This window comes from Melospiza melodia, chromosome 1 (genome assembly GCF_035770615.1).
Source record: "Melospiza melodia melodia isolate bMelMel2 chromosome 1, bMelMel2.pri, whole genome shotgun sequence".
In the NCBI taxonomy this organism is placed as follows: domain Eukaryota; kingdom Metazoa; phylum Chordata; class Aves; order Passeriformes; family Passerellidae; genus Melospiza; species Melospiza melodia.
This window is the reverse complement of record NC_086194.1, coordinates 156,167,905-156,184,077: the sequence shown is the minus strand read 5'-3', so window position 1 is coordinate 156,184,077 and position 16,173 is coordinate 156,167,905. Positions and strand designations below refer to the sequence as shown.

At 38.2% G+C, this 16,173-nt stretch overlaps 1 protein-coding gene across 3 annotated transcripts in view; it reads right to left on the bottom strand.

Moving 5' to 3' along the window:
* TAF2 (TATA-box binding protein associated factor 2) overlaps window positions 1-15,881 on the bottom strand; it is a 60,232-nt gene extending 44,351 nt beyond the window's left edge. The window contains exons 1-8 of one of the 3 annotated variants that reach the window (XM_063173130.1): window positions 15,332-15,881; window positions 13,854-13,908; window positions 12,926-13,086; window positions 3,752-3,867; window positions 2,298-2,439; window positions 1,679-1,910; window positions 1,167-1,351; window positions 484-597 (exon numbers count right to left, since the gene is read on the bottom strand). In XM_063173130.1, coding sequence (XP_063029200.1) covers window positions 484-597; window positions 1,167-1,351; window positions 1,679-1,910; window positions 2,298-2,439; window positions 3,752-3,867; window positions 12,926-13,086; window positions 13,854-13,908; window positions 15,332-15,384 — 1,058 coding nt within the window. In that variant the 5' untranslated portion in view covers window positions 15,385-15,881. Of the gene's footprint in view, window positions 1-483; window positions 598-1,166; window positions 1,352-1,678; window positions 1,911-2,297; window positions 2,440-3,751; window positions 3,871-12,925; window positions 13,087-13,853; window positions 13,909-15,331 lie in introns of all 3 variants that reach the window. The other 2 variants (XM_063173120.1, XM_063173140.1) reach the window with 2 other exon arrangements.
* Window positions 15,882-16,173: the final 292 nt, after the last annotated feature.

The window sequence follows — 16,173 nt, the reverse complement described above, 5'->3', positions numbered from 1 at the left end:
GCGCCATTTGGAGAGGTTTTCTGAGACATGGAGTTATAGCCACCTTAGCAGGTATTTTCCTATTTGACACTAATTTCTGCATTCTCCTCCCTGAAAAACTTAACTTATTAGTTCTGTGCTCCACAAGTACTTTGCATGCAGGCTGTACTTTATTATCCAAAATATCTAACAGAAATTGATAATGCAAAAGAATCAGCTTTCTAAAATTTTCAGACACCAAAGCACACTACAACATTCAGGAAGATATATTCAATCTATACAATCTTTGGAGCTTTTATTTCTCACATTCTCCTTTCAAAACAACAAAAAATACTAATGGATTTTCATTTATTGAGCTCATTATTCTTACATTTTTTCCCATTTTTGCTTTCTTCTACAATTACTGTTTGACTTATTTTTTTGATAAAATGCAATTTGCGAATTAAACTTTGAACTTCCTAGATCTTCCCCATTTTTTGCAGAATACTGTGGTAAAATACTTACCAGGACATTCTGGATATGAAACATCCAAAGAATTGCTGGGCCAGGGCCTGTGCCAAGCATCTCCTTGTCAGTGGAGTTTCATCTATAATCATTGCACTGTGCAAGAGATTTGTGCTGGATCCCCACAAAAAGAAAATAACACAACATGAGCATTGGCTCCAAAGAAACAAAAAGAGACCTTGCCTTAAAAACCAAAACAAGTAAAATAATTTCCTCAGTGTTTTTTCAGTGAGATAGTAACAGATTTTGTAATTTTTAATAATCTTAATTCAGGCAGATCTCCTGCTATTATCATCTATACACAACTGTCTGTATGGAGTCTAAGTAGTTTAATTGGTGACACTCTCTTGGATTCCTGATACCTTATTCCAGCGGGAGCAAAATAAAACACAATCATATTTCTGCACTTAATTTGAGATTAACTACTTCATGCATGGCATTTCTAATTCAGAAGGAAAATCACCACCAGTTTTTTCTTAAAGTAAATGCAACATCTTTATAACAGATAAAAATGGAAATGGCGTTAAAAGCCCATAATGTCAATAAAAACAAGCCTTTTCAAACTGGGAAGCCCAACAGTCAGGCTACAAAAATAACTAGAGTTTCACACATTTCTCAACAGTCTTGGATCTAGAGCTCCTAGGCCCGTGGATTTAAAAGGTGTCATTTTCTCAAATACTAACCTGAAAATACTCATGGATGCATAAGCAGCTACTTCAACATAAGCTTCATCTATAAAAACAGTCTTGAAACAGGAGTAAGGATAGCGGCAGGTAAGAATCTCCTCATAAAATTCAAACACCTCATGAAGGTATGATGTGGTATGTTTGAGCAGTGGGAGAAGTTGTGGTAAGCAAAAGTGAGTCACCTACAAACAAAGGAAAATTATTACAAGACCTACAAACATATTTAAACACATAAAAATCAAGTATATTATATATCTCAGGGAAGAAACCCAATTTCAACTACATTTGCCCCATAAATTAAGACATAAATGGAATTGCTGCTTATTTAAAGGCATTTTTTTTGGAGATAAATTTAAATGCAGGCATTACAAGACAAGCTTTATCATACAGCTGTACTAATGAAGGTTGATCTAGAAATACCCGTTCTTGGACTAATATATACTGACTGCAACATGAAACACCAGTCATTCTTTAGAAAAAAAAAAGGAGGCTTCTTTGATGAAGATTACCTCATGCATGTATGGATCAACAAGGATTTCAAAAGGTCCAATTGCCAGGGAGATGTTAGAAGCTGCAGTTGGAATAGTCAACATGTAATGAAAAGTCTTCTTTCTCATATCATGGGTGTAAACAGTCTCTACCAAATCTCCATTTGAAACAGCCACCATTGCAGCATCTACAGTATACTCAAGTTTCCAGGTACACAACTCAGAATATGAATCCACACAAGGAAACCAAAATCTAGAAAAGCGAAGATTAGGGGGAAAATGGTTATCAATTATACTTAATAATCATACTCTTTTTCACAGGTGATTTTTCTTTCAAGTTCCAAATTATATCCCTAAATACTTTAAGAATATATGAATGTTGACATACTGACTTCTACAATACATTAACTTTATAAAGCTTTACAAGCTTTTTTGTCTTTACCTCTTGCTGAGCTATAAAGACGAGACATTCTAATTACTAGTCATTAGATGCTACTTCACATCAGTAAGCTCCTTTGAAGCACAAATTAAATTTTATAACTTTTTAAACTTGAAATAATTAAAAGAAATTATTTGTATTTCCTACACTTTGAGAGTAAATAAGAAATACAAATCTAACATTCAAAGACAGTTTTCTTACCTTGTAGAATTTTGGTAACCACATGAAAAGACATGAGCCCCTCTTTCTGCCATGTTGCCCTCCATGTCCGGTACCACAAAATGAAGGCCTCCTTTTGGCTGGTCCAGAGAAAAGTTTATATGCACCTTCAGGACTTTTAACTCTGCAGCACAAAGACCAAAACTGAGTAAGTATATACAACTTACATGAAAGTTATTGTAGAATAGTAACTCAGTTTTGGACTCCAGGTCTTTAAAGACTATGATAACTTCATTCTCATGGACTTCCCAGTCCACTTACAAAGTACAGCTCAAAGCTTACAAAACTGAGACCTCCCTAAGCACAACTTATAGGAGATGCATTTACAAAAATCTTTACTAATTAATAAAAACTGCAATTGGAGTCACATTTCATCTTCTAATTCCCCAACACTAAAGCATATTTATACAGTCTGTATCCTAACCATGATCTTGGCATCTTGCTGAAAAAATTTTCTCCAAAAACTCTATGAAGTAGGCACATTCTTAAAAGACATATTATTATCATTTTCAGTTGCTTAAAATCTCTTATTATAGTTAATACTTTTCCTGTAACTTACATGTCTTCACTTTGGTTTAGGTTCACAGTAATCTCACCTATGAATAGATTGGCAATCCAAGAATAGGCTGAAATTTATCCAACAAGTGTCACCATATTTTGGCATTCAAACATTGAAAAGTGAAATCATACATGTTTGAATATTTTCCCTTCTAGTCTTGCTCGTCTTGTGTAAGGGAACAGGAACTTACACAAAAAATAAAATAAACAAAAATGTCTTTCCCATTAAGGTGCATCTGACAATACTGCACGAGTCAGCCTCGTGTTATTCTCTCAGAGATCTCATAAATCCATGGGAAAAACCAATAAAACCATGCAAGAAATAATACAAGAAACTAGTAGATCCTGGTAAGAAAATACACAACACCAGAGAGTAACTTATTAAAACGGTTCCTTATTCCAGGATCTAGTATGCCAGTTTATACAGGAGTCTACTTTCACACCAAATCAATTTTAAAGTGACCATTCCTCAAAGTGAGGTGGCATAAAATTAGTAGAGCTTTGTAAAAAGATGTATATACTATATCCTTGTAAATGATTTTTTTGTTGGACCATATATATTGTAAGCAGCTTAAAAATTACAATTTAACTCTCCAGCAAGCTTCATTATTCCCACTTCCCCAAGTATTCTCCTGGGGTCATGACCACCGAAGAGTACACTTGTATATAGTGTCAAGAAGCCCTGCAACACTCCTCCCTATTACTAAAAAGTGAAATTATTTTTCAGAATTCAAGGAGAGGAAAAAGGAAACAGTAGTCACAAATTCATGAAATAATGTTATACTACTTCTATTTCTTCAAAGCTACTATCTTCCTAAGCAAACTTGTAGCTGACAACTCTGACATCTTAAATTAATTTTTCAGTATGGTCTCTTTACCATCAACATGTTTCCACAGCTCCGAGGGAACCTTAATACAGAGCTCTCCGTTTCCAGCATCCGGGTCCACAGCACTGACAGCGGCAGCATAGGCATTGGAGAAATAGTTGAGATTCCTCCTGTCAGAAATAGCCAGTTAATTCTTAAAGTACACTTGTGGTGAACCACAAAAAACAGCTGTGGATGTTAAGACTGTGTTTCTATGCACTGAATTTCAAGGTGCATGGACAACCAAGTGTTTTGTTTTGTTTTTAAAGGAGGAGTGGAAGAGAAAAGGAGTAAAGATTAGATTTCAACAACCAGAACTTAAAATATGGCTCTTGCAGAAGTGATCTGTGATCAAAAAGACTTAAACATTAATAACTCCCAATAAATTGAGAAATGCTCAGTGTTGTTTTCCCGCCAATAAGAGTAATAACTACATTTACTGGAATGGAAATTAAAAATTCTGGGTTTTATTTGGATGAAGTTTGTATCTTTATTCTAAAGCTCTGTCTTGAAGATCTGCATCCTCATATATTGCAGTCTTGCTCTTGTTTTGCTTTTCTAAATGTAAGATTTTAGCTTGGCAATGGTATTTTTCCCCTTTAGCTTGATGGACAGAAATAGGGGTTTTTAAATGCACTTCTAAATAACACATAAAATATGTTAAGAGTCCTGGCCTTAATACACAAATACAGAAATATGTGCTATAATTTTTAGTTTCAAAACATTCTTCTTTTTTAAAGTGTACCATTATTTATTTAAGATGCAAACACAGTTTTTGTAATCAGGTTTGAGCAACTATGTATCAGTGTGGATTCCTTTGAACCCCTCAGGAAAATCCCCAGGGCCTTACCTTGGAAGAATATACCATAGAGCCTCCACCTAGGCTGAAAAAGAAGACTTCCCTATGGAGCCTCCCAGCACTGATCCACCCTAGTTTTCATTCCCCATGTGTTCCCAATGCTTGTGGTTTCTCCTTTCCCTGTCTCCTCCTTGGTTGTGGTATCCCTGGTGGCCAGCACCATTTTCCCTGTAGGGCAATACTCTTAGTCCTGCCCTCTGTACTACCCCTGAGCCCTCAGACCACTGATCCCTAATTAACCTTGTGCACACCACGTGGCTTGGTTTTCTGTCCCTGATTTCCCCTTTGTTGTGCTGGAATACACCTTGGCTGGAATTTAGCATACAAAAGGCCCTTCTGCCTCTCTTTGCTGAGCTAGCTGTGGTGAGTGGTGCGTGTGGACTTGACTGCTTCGCCTGAGTGCTCACCCAAGCTGCTTTTCCACAGGAGATGCTTATTGGGAAACAGGTAACAGCATCCATCATCTAAACCCCACACTGCTACAAATCAGCTGCTCATTAACTGCTCACTTCATTACTTCAGATCATTACTTCAGTTATGACTTAGATTAATTGTTTTCCACTGAAATTAGCAGGAACAAGCATCTGTCTTCTGTTAAAGTACTTATGAGCAGGATGTTACCTTATTACTTAATGTGATTATATTTAACTACTGGAGTATGACCAGTCAAGTTCAAAAATAACCCTGCTTTTATAGCTGTATGTGATAGCTTTTATACTTTTTCAAAATGGATTTCTAAACTGTTTAAAGCATGGGAGCAAAATCTTTCTTAATTCTAATTCTCCAGTACACGCAGTTTTCCAAAAGCTTACACAACTCTATATCTGAAGAGAAAGTGTTTGACTAACTTATCACCTTTTCCACAGAATTTAGGTATTGCTGATGAATCCAAGCGCAAGCAGGACACAATCAAGCAAAAAGCAGTCATGGAATCACAGAGCCACAGAACACTCTGGGTTGGAAGGGACCTCTCAAGGCATCTAGTCCAACTTTCCTGGGGGAAGACAGGGACATCTTGCACTAGATGAGGTGGCTCAGAGTCCTGTCCAACCAGACCTCCAATGTTTCCAGGAATGGGGCATCTACCACCTACCTGGGAACCCAGTTCCAAGGTTTCACTGCCCTCACAGTAAGAGCTCTTCCTTGCACCTGGTCCAAACCTACCTTCTTTTAGTTTAAAACCATTACCCTTTGTCCCACTGTAACAAGCCCTACTAAAAAGTTTGCCCCATCCTTTTTATAAAGCCCCCTCTAAGCATTGAAAGGCTGCAGTAAGATCTCCCTAGAGCTGTTATCTTCTCCAGGCTGAACAATCCCAACTCTCTCAGCCTTTCCCCACAGACAGGTGCTCCATCCCTCTTACCATCCTGGTGAGCTCCTCTGGATCTGCCCCAACAGCTCCATGATCTTCTGCACTGAGGGCCTCAGAGCTGGACACAGCCCTGCAGGTGGGATCTTACCAGAGCAGAGCAGAGGAGCAGAATCCCCTCCCTCACCCTGCTGCCCACACTGCTGGTGATACAGCCCAGGACACCCCTGGCTTTTTGGGGTGTAAATGAACACTGCCAGCTCATGCTGAGCCTCTCATCCATCAGCACCCTGAAGTCTTTCTCTGCAGGGCTGCTGCAATCCCTTCATCCCCCAGCCTGTACTGATACTGGCCGTTGTCCTGACCCAGGTGCAGGATTAGAGCACTACAATGGAGTAAATTAACTTTTGGCTGGAGACTCCACCTTCCATGGAATCTGAAGTCTACACAATGCAGACATGATCTCATTTCAGGATTCTGCTCTCATCTAACCATTCTCCATTCACCATTCATGGAGAAAACAACCCACATTACAGTACCTTACTTGGAAGAACAAAGTGTAATTAACCATGCCACCAGCAGCATTCTGTAAGTCTAGGTATGTCAAACACCCTGCTTAATATTCCGAGTCTTGCGCAACTATAAAAAATTTTGCTAAAACTCTGAAATATATTGAGAACACATTTTCATGTAGTTCTTCATCTTTGGCAATAATAGTGCACAAATTCCCTGGCACCACTACCATGGCCGAGAATGTCAGGAGCAGTAAACTTTTCTACTTTGCTTGAAAGCTTCTGAATAGCAAATGGGAACATTTCAGTAGAGAAACTCACAAACCTCAAGTCTGAATATATTTTTCTTTTCCTTTTTCACACTTAACTATACCTAAAGGTAGGATATAATGCCAACAAGTTTCAAAAGGAAAAGGTTCAGTTTGTACCCTGGAATACAGTATTAGTTCAGGTATGGCTCCAGAACAATTCCAGCCCACTTAAACTCCAGCTGATGTGCTGCCTCCTAGCCTCACTCACACATCACTACTACCTCACCCACTAAGGAGATTGTTCATATGATCCTACAGGGATGCAGCAGAAAGTGTCAAATGGGAAAGTATGTCCTTTTTTTCTAATCAGGCAGCTTTTAGTTGATCTGTCATACTGAGGGGTCAAAGAACCTCCCTGAGCAAAGTTGCTTTAAGCTGTCCTTCCAATGGCACCCTATACCTTATATAAAGGCAAATAAATACCACTGGGAAAACTCAATTTAAAAAAAGTCTGTATGACTAAGAACTATTAGTAATCAAAAAAAAGCCAGCAACAGAAAACCACAGTAATGTTCTGTTAGACTGTGTTTAATTTTAATCCAAACTGTTTCTGAAAATTGACTGTTATTGATAGGGATCCCTTTCCTACACAGTGAGAATTTGTTCAAACTTTGAGAATTGTCATGAGCTTGTGGCTACACTTCAAACGTCACTGTGTTCACAGGCAGGAAAAGGTTATGACTTTACAGCAAAGTAGGGAGACTCCAGAGCTTAACATTTTATGGAAAACAAGTCTATTCTTATATTTCTATTTTTTTGAAGTGTTCTAGGTCAAATGGGTGATTCATTGTAAAAGGAATCCATTAAAGGCACAGTACCACAGATTAATCTTTTCATAGATTGAACTATTCTCAATAAACTACATATGGCCATTTTAAGAAAAACAGAGCACATGCCAAAAGTTACAGTTCAAGGAACAATGATAAATTTTCCTAATGCTAAGTGTGGATTGACAATGAAAAAACAAATATGTATTCATGGTCTTTTCCCAGCAGAGATACATTCTGTTATCAGCATTCACCCCAAACACACAATTACAGCCCAAGTGCATGCAGCTTGAGTGACTAAAGAAGCAATGCTACAGAGATTTATTTTTAAAATTACTAATTGATTTCAAACTTTCCATAGCATTTGCTATTAGTAGCTCCACCAGTGCTACAAATGTATGTGCCAAACATATAGTCTATAAACCACTGTTTTCCTACAGTACTTAACATCAACTTGGCCAATAAGTTATTTGCTCTGCCTGTAATGCATTACTCTTCATAACCAGTAATTCAATTACTATTTTACTTTGCTTCCCATACAGAATAAGCACTTGATATTGGAGTACATACATGATATACCATGTGAAAGATATAATACATGCACAGATAAGTGATTTATTAATAGGACAATGATTTGAACCTTTGCTGAAAAACCCGATTTTCATTCCTGGTCATGTTTAAGGGCACTGTCATCTCTTTTCAAAAGTGCTCTGCACCTTTGTGTCGTGGTCTAGGAATTGTCCCATTTAGTGTTTCCATTGAAACTACTTAAAACCACGAGCCACTCCATCCCTCCACCCTGCCTCTGTGGTGGGCTGCAGAGGAGAACTGGAGCCACAAAAGGTAAAGTTTATGGATTGAGATAAGAACAATTTACCAGAGACAGCAGTGAAATAAGACAACAAACAGTAACAGTAACAATACCAATGACAATATGTATGAGAAAAGAGGCGAATGTTTCACATGGCATTGCTCACCCGGGTAACTCATGAAAACACCTGACCCCCTGCCATGCTATGGGATCTGGAAGCGAGCCTCTTTCCCATCCCTGGAAAATAAGGCAAGGTGGTAGAGAATAATCTCCAGATCTTAGCCTTTCCCTGCTCCTGACTGCTGCAAAAATGAATTATGTCCTGGCCACGACACTTTATTTATATCTAACAAAGTCTATAATGAATTTTCAATTAGACAAGCATTATATCAGTGTAAATAAAGGCTATTTATTGCAGCAAGGCAACACATGCTCAGTCCACCAGAAATCTGTCTATTTTGTACAAAGTCTAAAGGCTTGATCATTGACTTCCCAGAAGAAAAAATACTGCAAGACTGACATGCCCTTAAGGCTACCACATTGCTCCCTCTCACAGCTTACTGCTGCTTGTAATTAAAGCAACAGTGAAGTCAGGGGATATCAGAACATCTTCCTATTTGTAATGTTTAAATACTACAGGCTTCAAGCTAAAAAAAAAGACAAATGAACCAGCAATACACAGGAAAGCATTATGTGCACATTAGCTAGCTATACAAAAACATAGCTTCCTTTACACAATAATAACAGTAAAATGCAACAGCTTCTCAGCCTGGCACCCTAATTATCTCATAAAGGTGAAGCACATAAGCAGGCGCAACAGGATCCTCACAAACTTCACTTATCACAGATCAAACCACTGCACACAAACTTTTGCTGCACCTATTTAACAGTTTACAATCTCAACCATAAGATTAAGGAAAAAACATATCTCCCTTGCCAGTTTTAAATAAATAGGGCTGAGATACAAGCAGTTGTCTCAGTATTCAGAATATGTACTGGGACTTCTACACAGAATGTAGAAGTATAGCCCAGAAAAAGCAAGCTCATTTCTCTTATACTGACGGAATCAAACCACAACAATTTACAAGAAAAAGAAAGATGAGGAGGATAGGCAACTGTAACATTCAAAAACAGCAGCCACAAAACATGACCCAAACAGACAATCTCCAACACTACATGCAGTCTCCAGAAGATCTGAAACTCTTCTCAAAAGCACAAGTAAAATGGGATTCTCTGCCATCTTGTGTACACACAGTAAAGCACTGTGGATTATTTCATACCTTACACCCCTGTTCAGGTGTTTGCTCCGTCAGGAAGGAAGTGACTGCATTATCTAAGTTCATCCACCTATTCTGATATGAAAATGGCATCAAAGCTAAAAATATACTTAATGAGCTAATTAATGGCTTCTAACCTTTCCTACAAATTTCACAAAATTTTAATTACTTTTTTAGTAAGAGTTTTTCTAATATTCAGGGGAACTGAAAAAATACATGACTGAAAAAAATTGTTTCACCTTCTTCAACACTGAAAATGTGAAATGACAGAGACCATGTGTCAATGATTTTTTTTCCTCAAGTATGCTAAAACCCAATAGTACTGTTTCAACTGAAAACAAGTTGAATATTTCAATTCAGAATACAAAGAGGTGATCTCACATATCTCACCAAGAAGTAGCAAAGAACATCATAGTGAAGCCAGAATTCTGAAGAAGAATTGTGTCATACATAAAGCTGAATTTCTCAATCCTCTTTTAACTGTTTTCTTGCATGCCAAAATTTGCACAACATAACAGTAAACCACTTCTCTTAACCTTCTATCAGCAAACACAACCTTTCAAGTCAGAGACACTGTAGCAGGTTTTTTAATCTTTACTCCGTACAGAGTTTTCAATTTTAAGTAGAATTCTGTTGCTAACTAAGGGAGTAAGAAGTCTTACTCCCTTACTTTGATAAAATGGTAGGGAAGTGTCCATTAAATTAACAAATTTTCCAAATACTTATGCCCCAGATAAACTACTTGGAAAAATTTTTTTCACAGACAAGACTGTAAAGGTTGGAACAGACCACCCAGGGAAGTGATGGAGTCACCATTCCTGAAAGTGTTCAAAACCTTGTGGACATGGCCCCTGAAGACAGGATTTACTGGTCATAGTGGTGCTGAGTTGATAGTTGACATGATCTTATGGGTCTTTTCCAATTTCAATGCTTCCATGATTTTAAGTCTTTTAGAAAACAGTATCTAGGAAACTAAAAGCATTATCAAAACAAAAGAAAATGTTTCTACATATAATCCTGTATGTATAACCCAAACTTATACTTTTTACACATCACAGGGAAAACTAAAGATTGAAAACAAAATATTTAAAATAAACAGGTTACCAAGAACCATCTTCATTTCCCATTTACTAGTTCAACAGACTACTTAAGAAAAGTGCAAAAGGTAATGATCCCTGTAAGACCAGAAACAAATCATCATGTCTAATCTGTGCCCTGCTCAAAATAATTGCTGCAGCTAGTTCAGCTTCAAGGGCACAAAAGGACATCATCACTAAACTTGCCATAACGAATGAGAACCTGGAAGAGATGACCAGATCATCAGATATAAAGACTACTGTTTTAGTAGTATGATTAGTTATAAAGACTGAAGACTACTGTCACAAACCACTGTTTCTAGAAGCAGTTCTATGTAAAGAAAGTTCTGTGCAAAGAAGGGCAGAGAAAACAGACTGATGATTTTTTTGAGGAACTAATTCTAGAGTTTTTAGATTTCTAGTAATTCTGCTTGCAATCCTGCCTAAAGAGCAGAGATGCTGTACTTAATTACCTAAATGTGACCAGGTATTTCAATGGAAAAATACAACTAACTTCATCTAACATTTTGAAACTCACATTGCCTTTAACTTCTGAGATACAGAAAGAAGCATACTAGTTTTTTGTTATGAATATTTAGTGACCTCTGTCTTTCATAACTATGAATAACATAAGAGTTATAAAATACAGAGAGATTTTCCATTAAGTTTGAATAGTTTGAACAAAAAACTCCTCACCTTCTCCACAAAATGACAGAATTCTCTCTCCTAATCCCTTTTTTAACATAATGGGAGTGCTCACTCTTATAATTTAAAATGCTGCTCCTTTTTCACATCTTCCAGGAATTACACAGGATTCCAGTTATTACAGAATCACAGAATGGCTGAGGTTGGAAGCAATTTCTGAAGGTCCTCTAGTCCAACCCCTCAGCTCCAACAGGGTCACCTACAACCAGGTGCTCAGGAGCACATCCAGATGACTTGAATATTTCCAAGGATGGAGACTCCACAGTCTCTCTGAATAAATTGTCCCAGTGTTCAGTCACCCTCACAGTAAAAACTGTTTCTTGATGTTCAGAGGGAACCTCCTATGTCTCAGATCATGCCCACTGTGTCTGCTCCTGTCAGTGGATGTAAGCTAAAATACATGAAATTCTATCAGAATATGAGGAAATGCTTTTTACTGAGAAGGTCATCAATACTGGACAAAGTTGCCTGGAGAACTGCAGAGATTCCATCCCCAAAGATACTCAAAACCCAAATGGACACAGCCCTGTGGAATCCATTCTACCTGACCCTGAGGGGACCTGGACTGGATTATTTCAGTCAGTCTTTTCCAGCCTAAAGGACTGATTTTTTTTATCAGCTGCTGTTAAACGACACTTTCACTAGAAGTTTTTCAACAATTCAGCAAATTGTAAATTCAACCAAGCCAGCCAAAAGAAGGTGTGAGAGTATGAATGTGCCAGCAAATCAAAAGAGATTATCTAGGGAAAACATTTGCTCATCATGCTCTCACCAAAAATGAAATGGCTACAAGATCTTTTGCTAAAGCCCCTCCCATATCAGCTCCCTAGAACATACAGAATGCCACATGATTTTGAACATACTCTTCAATATGAGATGTTGAAGAAATTTGAAACTTTTCCTTTCAAATTTTGAAGTGAGTTCAGGTTCTAGGACTTATACTGTTACCTACAACAATAAATAATGAAAGTTTGATTCCTTAGGAAAGGCCAAAAGCTTTACTTTTTAGCACTTCACAACAGTCTGGAATCCCTACAATAAAGGATTCTGAATTTTTGACATGATGAGCAAAAGCGTCAACAACAAAAACATCGAGTCACAAAGCAAACAGAATTACAGAATTAATATACCCAAACGGTTCAGTATCAAAACTCAAAGAAAATTTCGTAACTGATAATAAATTCAGTGTCCTGTATAAATGAACACCGTATTTGCAAACTGAATTATTGAAGCTCTTGCATAATTGATGAAAAAAGGAATACACAGTGTCTGTCTCAAGCACACAGATCAAATCCCAGGCTCTTTTTCCCCATGAAGTACTTTACAGAAATTTTTTTGATACTTTCACAAAACAATACAAAGATAAATGAGCAGAGGAAACTCTAAAGAAGACTAGTGTAAGAATCAAAATTATTGCCAAAATACTTCCCCAAAATTAGACCAGACCAAAAGTTACCATTAGGAAATTACCAGGTAAAACTTGATTGTAAAAGAGAATAGGTTATACTTAAGAGCAACAGAAAACACTCCATGTGCAGAGTCTTAAACACACCACTTACTGCTTTGACTCATGGTGACAGACCTCCAGTGTGGGATCATTATAGATGAAAGCTGCTTCTAAATCATTGACTCTCACTCTGTAAATGCGGCACTGTTTACTGTTCAGCTTGATCCTGTTCAGGTTTGCCACTGTGGGAAATATCGTGAGTTCCACATAACCCTACGAAAACACAAATCAAAATCTTCTGTAAAATCTTTAACAACTTAAAAACTAGAGACATACAGAAAAATTGTTACTAATACAATTTTAAAAAAATCACTGGTATAAAGATGGTATTTTCATATTTAAAAAGGAAAATGAATTGCCCTTTAGATTTTCTGCATTTTCTTTCATGCCATTTAACAGGTGAATTTTCGCAGCTGTAAATGAAACAGACAAAACAAAAAATTCAATGTGACTGACAATCATGCCTGCTTTACTGGAGAAAATCTGCCTCTATTGACTAGATTTCAAGTTATTAGCATCATTATGTTTTGCTACTTGAATTTGAGACAAGAATTCTTAAAACCTAAGCAGAATGCTTTTAAACAGATATGTCAATTGACAAAGACCCTTGAAGACTTTAGGCCTGAAATGATGAAAGTCTCTTCAAAGCCCAAGTGAACTCACATACAAGAGAGGAAACTGTAAGTCTATCCCAAACATCAGCTAACACAGTGTGAGCATGAATTCTGAACTGCAAATTGCTCCGTAATATTTACAATGCAGCAGCTTTCATTTAGAAATCTTTTTCTAAAAGTGCTCACAGTTAGAAAGAACTTTATGTCAAGCAATGACAGACTTATGAGAAGCATCAGATTAGAAAGTATAACATTTAAAGTAGCTGAACAGCATAAATGGCTTGTGAGTGCAGTTTTTTCCTCTAAAAGTATGAAGAAAATCCAGACACTTAATTTCTACTTCACACTTTATTAAGAAATACTTACTACAACAGACTTTCTCTGAAAATTTATGTTGTTGATACAAACTACCTGATGAGTTGTGCTGGAAGAAAAAAAAACAAAAAAAACAAAGTAAGGTTTTGCACAAATGCCAGCATTTAAAATAATGCTTTAACCCAGTTTAAGAGAGAGCCACAGAGGATATATGTACATAAATACACCCAATAGAAAATACTTCTATAAAAATCATTAACGATTGTCCCAATCTTTTATGCGGTCCAAACCAAATAATGAATAGAAGTTATCCACAATGTCAGGAAATTCCCCCCCAAAAATAAAACACTTATCATACCAGGATGAACATTACCAGTAATACAGGAAGATAACATAATTTTTGAACAACACCTATTTTTATGCAAAAATAAAGAATTAGAAATAGCAGTGTCCAGGTCTAACACTGTGGTGATGAGCAGTATCAGTAATGGCATGAGCTTGCAATCAGAAACCTGTGGAAAGTTGACACTCATACATCATTTATATAAGCAACTATTACACATTAAAACATACAGTATGTGCTTTTACAATTAGCATGCCATAAGAATTTATAATTTAAAATAATGCTAATACATGAATCAAGATATGTATTTTATACTAGTCAAATGCATTTGCTTAAATTTTGAGTGACATATTAGAACTCCTGGCAAATAAAACTGATTGAAAAGGTAGGAGATAATATAATGCCAACTTTCTAAAAATCCTGTAAGTTATTTCTGTACAATTTTCTGTAGTGGGTGTCATCTTTACAGTAGTGCATTTCATGACTCAAGACAAAACCTTGAAGTAATTCAACTTCTGTGGCACGTCATGCTTTATCTGCACATATCCTGTGCATTAAGAACTGAAATTGCTTCAGATGAGATAAAAAAATTCTTATAAGAGAATTACATCTAAAAACAGATTCAGACGTTACTTACATTAAGTGTGTATGAGAAGACTGATTCTACTTACCAATACATTTGTGTAACAGATTTATAAAGGAATCAAAGAGGTATAACAAGAAATCTATTAAAATGTACTGAAATCCACCACCAACTGCTTTATAGCTTGGTTACAAGCCAAATAGTGAACGCGTGAAAACGACAATTTGCTTAACAAAGCGGCTTGCTGCAAAGGCAAACATTTTTTTTACACATAAAAAGCCCTTAAGTCAAAAGGCTTTTTGACACACCAGTACATATGGAACATCGTAGGGTGGTCTTTAGTACTGACACTGTGTGAAGAGATGTCCTAAGTTTGAAGAGCATAATGTAAATATCTTTATGAGACTGCATGTTTGACAGACTTGCTGCCCCTGAGTAAGTCCATTTACACACTCAAACATTTATCTGCAACACACCTTTTCTGAATGCAAGCTACACCACAAGCAACAGCTCCTTCTTAAATAAATCATTATTAATCAGCCTTTGGCCTGATTCAGTGTGCATTGGTTTCAAGTACAACAATTTAAAAAATTGGATACTTATAATTTATAGGGTCTTGGGCTTTCAAATCCTTTGTCTCCTTTCTTCCTATTCATCCTGAACCGCAGCACTAAACGCACTCTGCTGACCGTCAGACTGGCACCAACATCATCCTCACTCAGCGGGTCCTTCGATTTTCCCCCGTGTCACGCCGTATTTGATCTCTCATCTCCTCAGCGATGTGTGACCCCCCAGCAGTCAGGAATCCTCAGCTCCAATGAGCGCCATCGCCACAGCATCACCACCAAGCAGTGTTTGTGTAAAACCTCCCGTGGGTGCACACGCAGCCCCTCGGTCTGCGGGGCTTACGGAACCAGTCCAGAGGCGCTTCCTCTCCACGGGAACTACGGAAAACAACCGGCTCAGCGGGCAGGGGCGGCGAGAGCGGCGGAATCAGGAGGGCCGCGGCCAGGACGGCCGGGCAGGCACCGGGGTCTGCGCTCCTGGGAGTCCCGGCTGGGGCAGCGCCGTCCGCTGAGAGCTGGGAAAGGCCTGGCAGAGGGCGGAGCGGGCCGGGCGGTGGCCGGGCCCGGGGCAGGGTCGGCCCCGCGTGTCTCCCTCAGCAGCGCGCCAGCCGCGGATCTTCCGCAGCCGCCGCCATCTTGGCAGTCACCTCCGACCCGCGGGTGAGAGGTCACGGCCCGACTGACTGAGCTCTGTCACTTCAGCCGGAAAGGCTGCTGGAGTTTTCCTTTTTACAGAAAGGCAGCTGCTTTTTACAGCGGCGGCGGTGGCCGGAGAGAAGAAGAAGAAAAAAAGAAAGAATAAAATAACCCTCTCGAACCACCCAAAAGCCGGGAGAGGGGCCGCGCCGTGTCCCCGTGCGCAGGCGCCGCAGCTGGCGC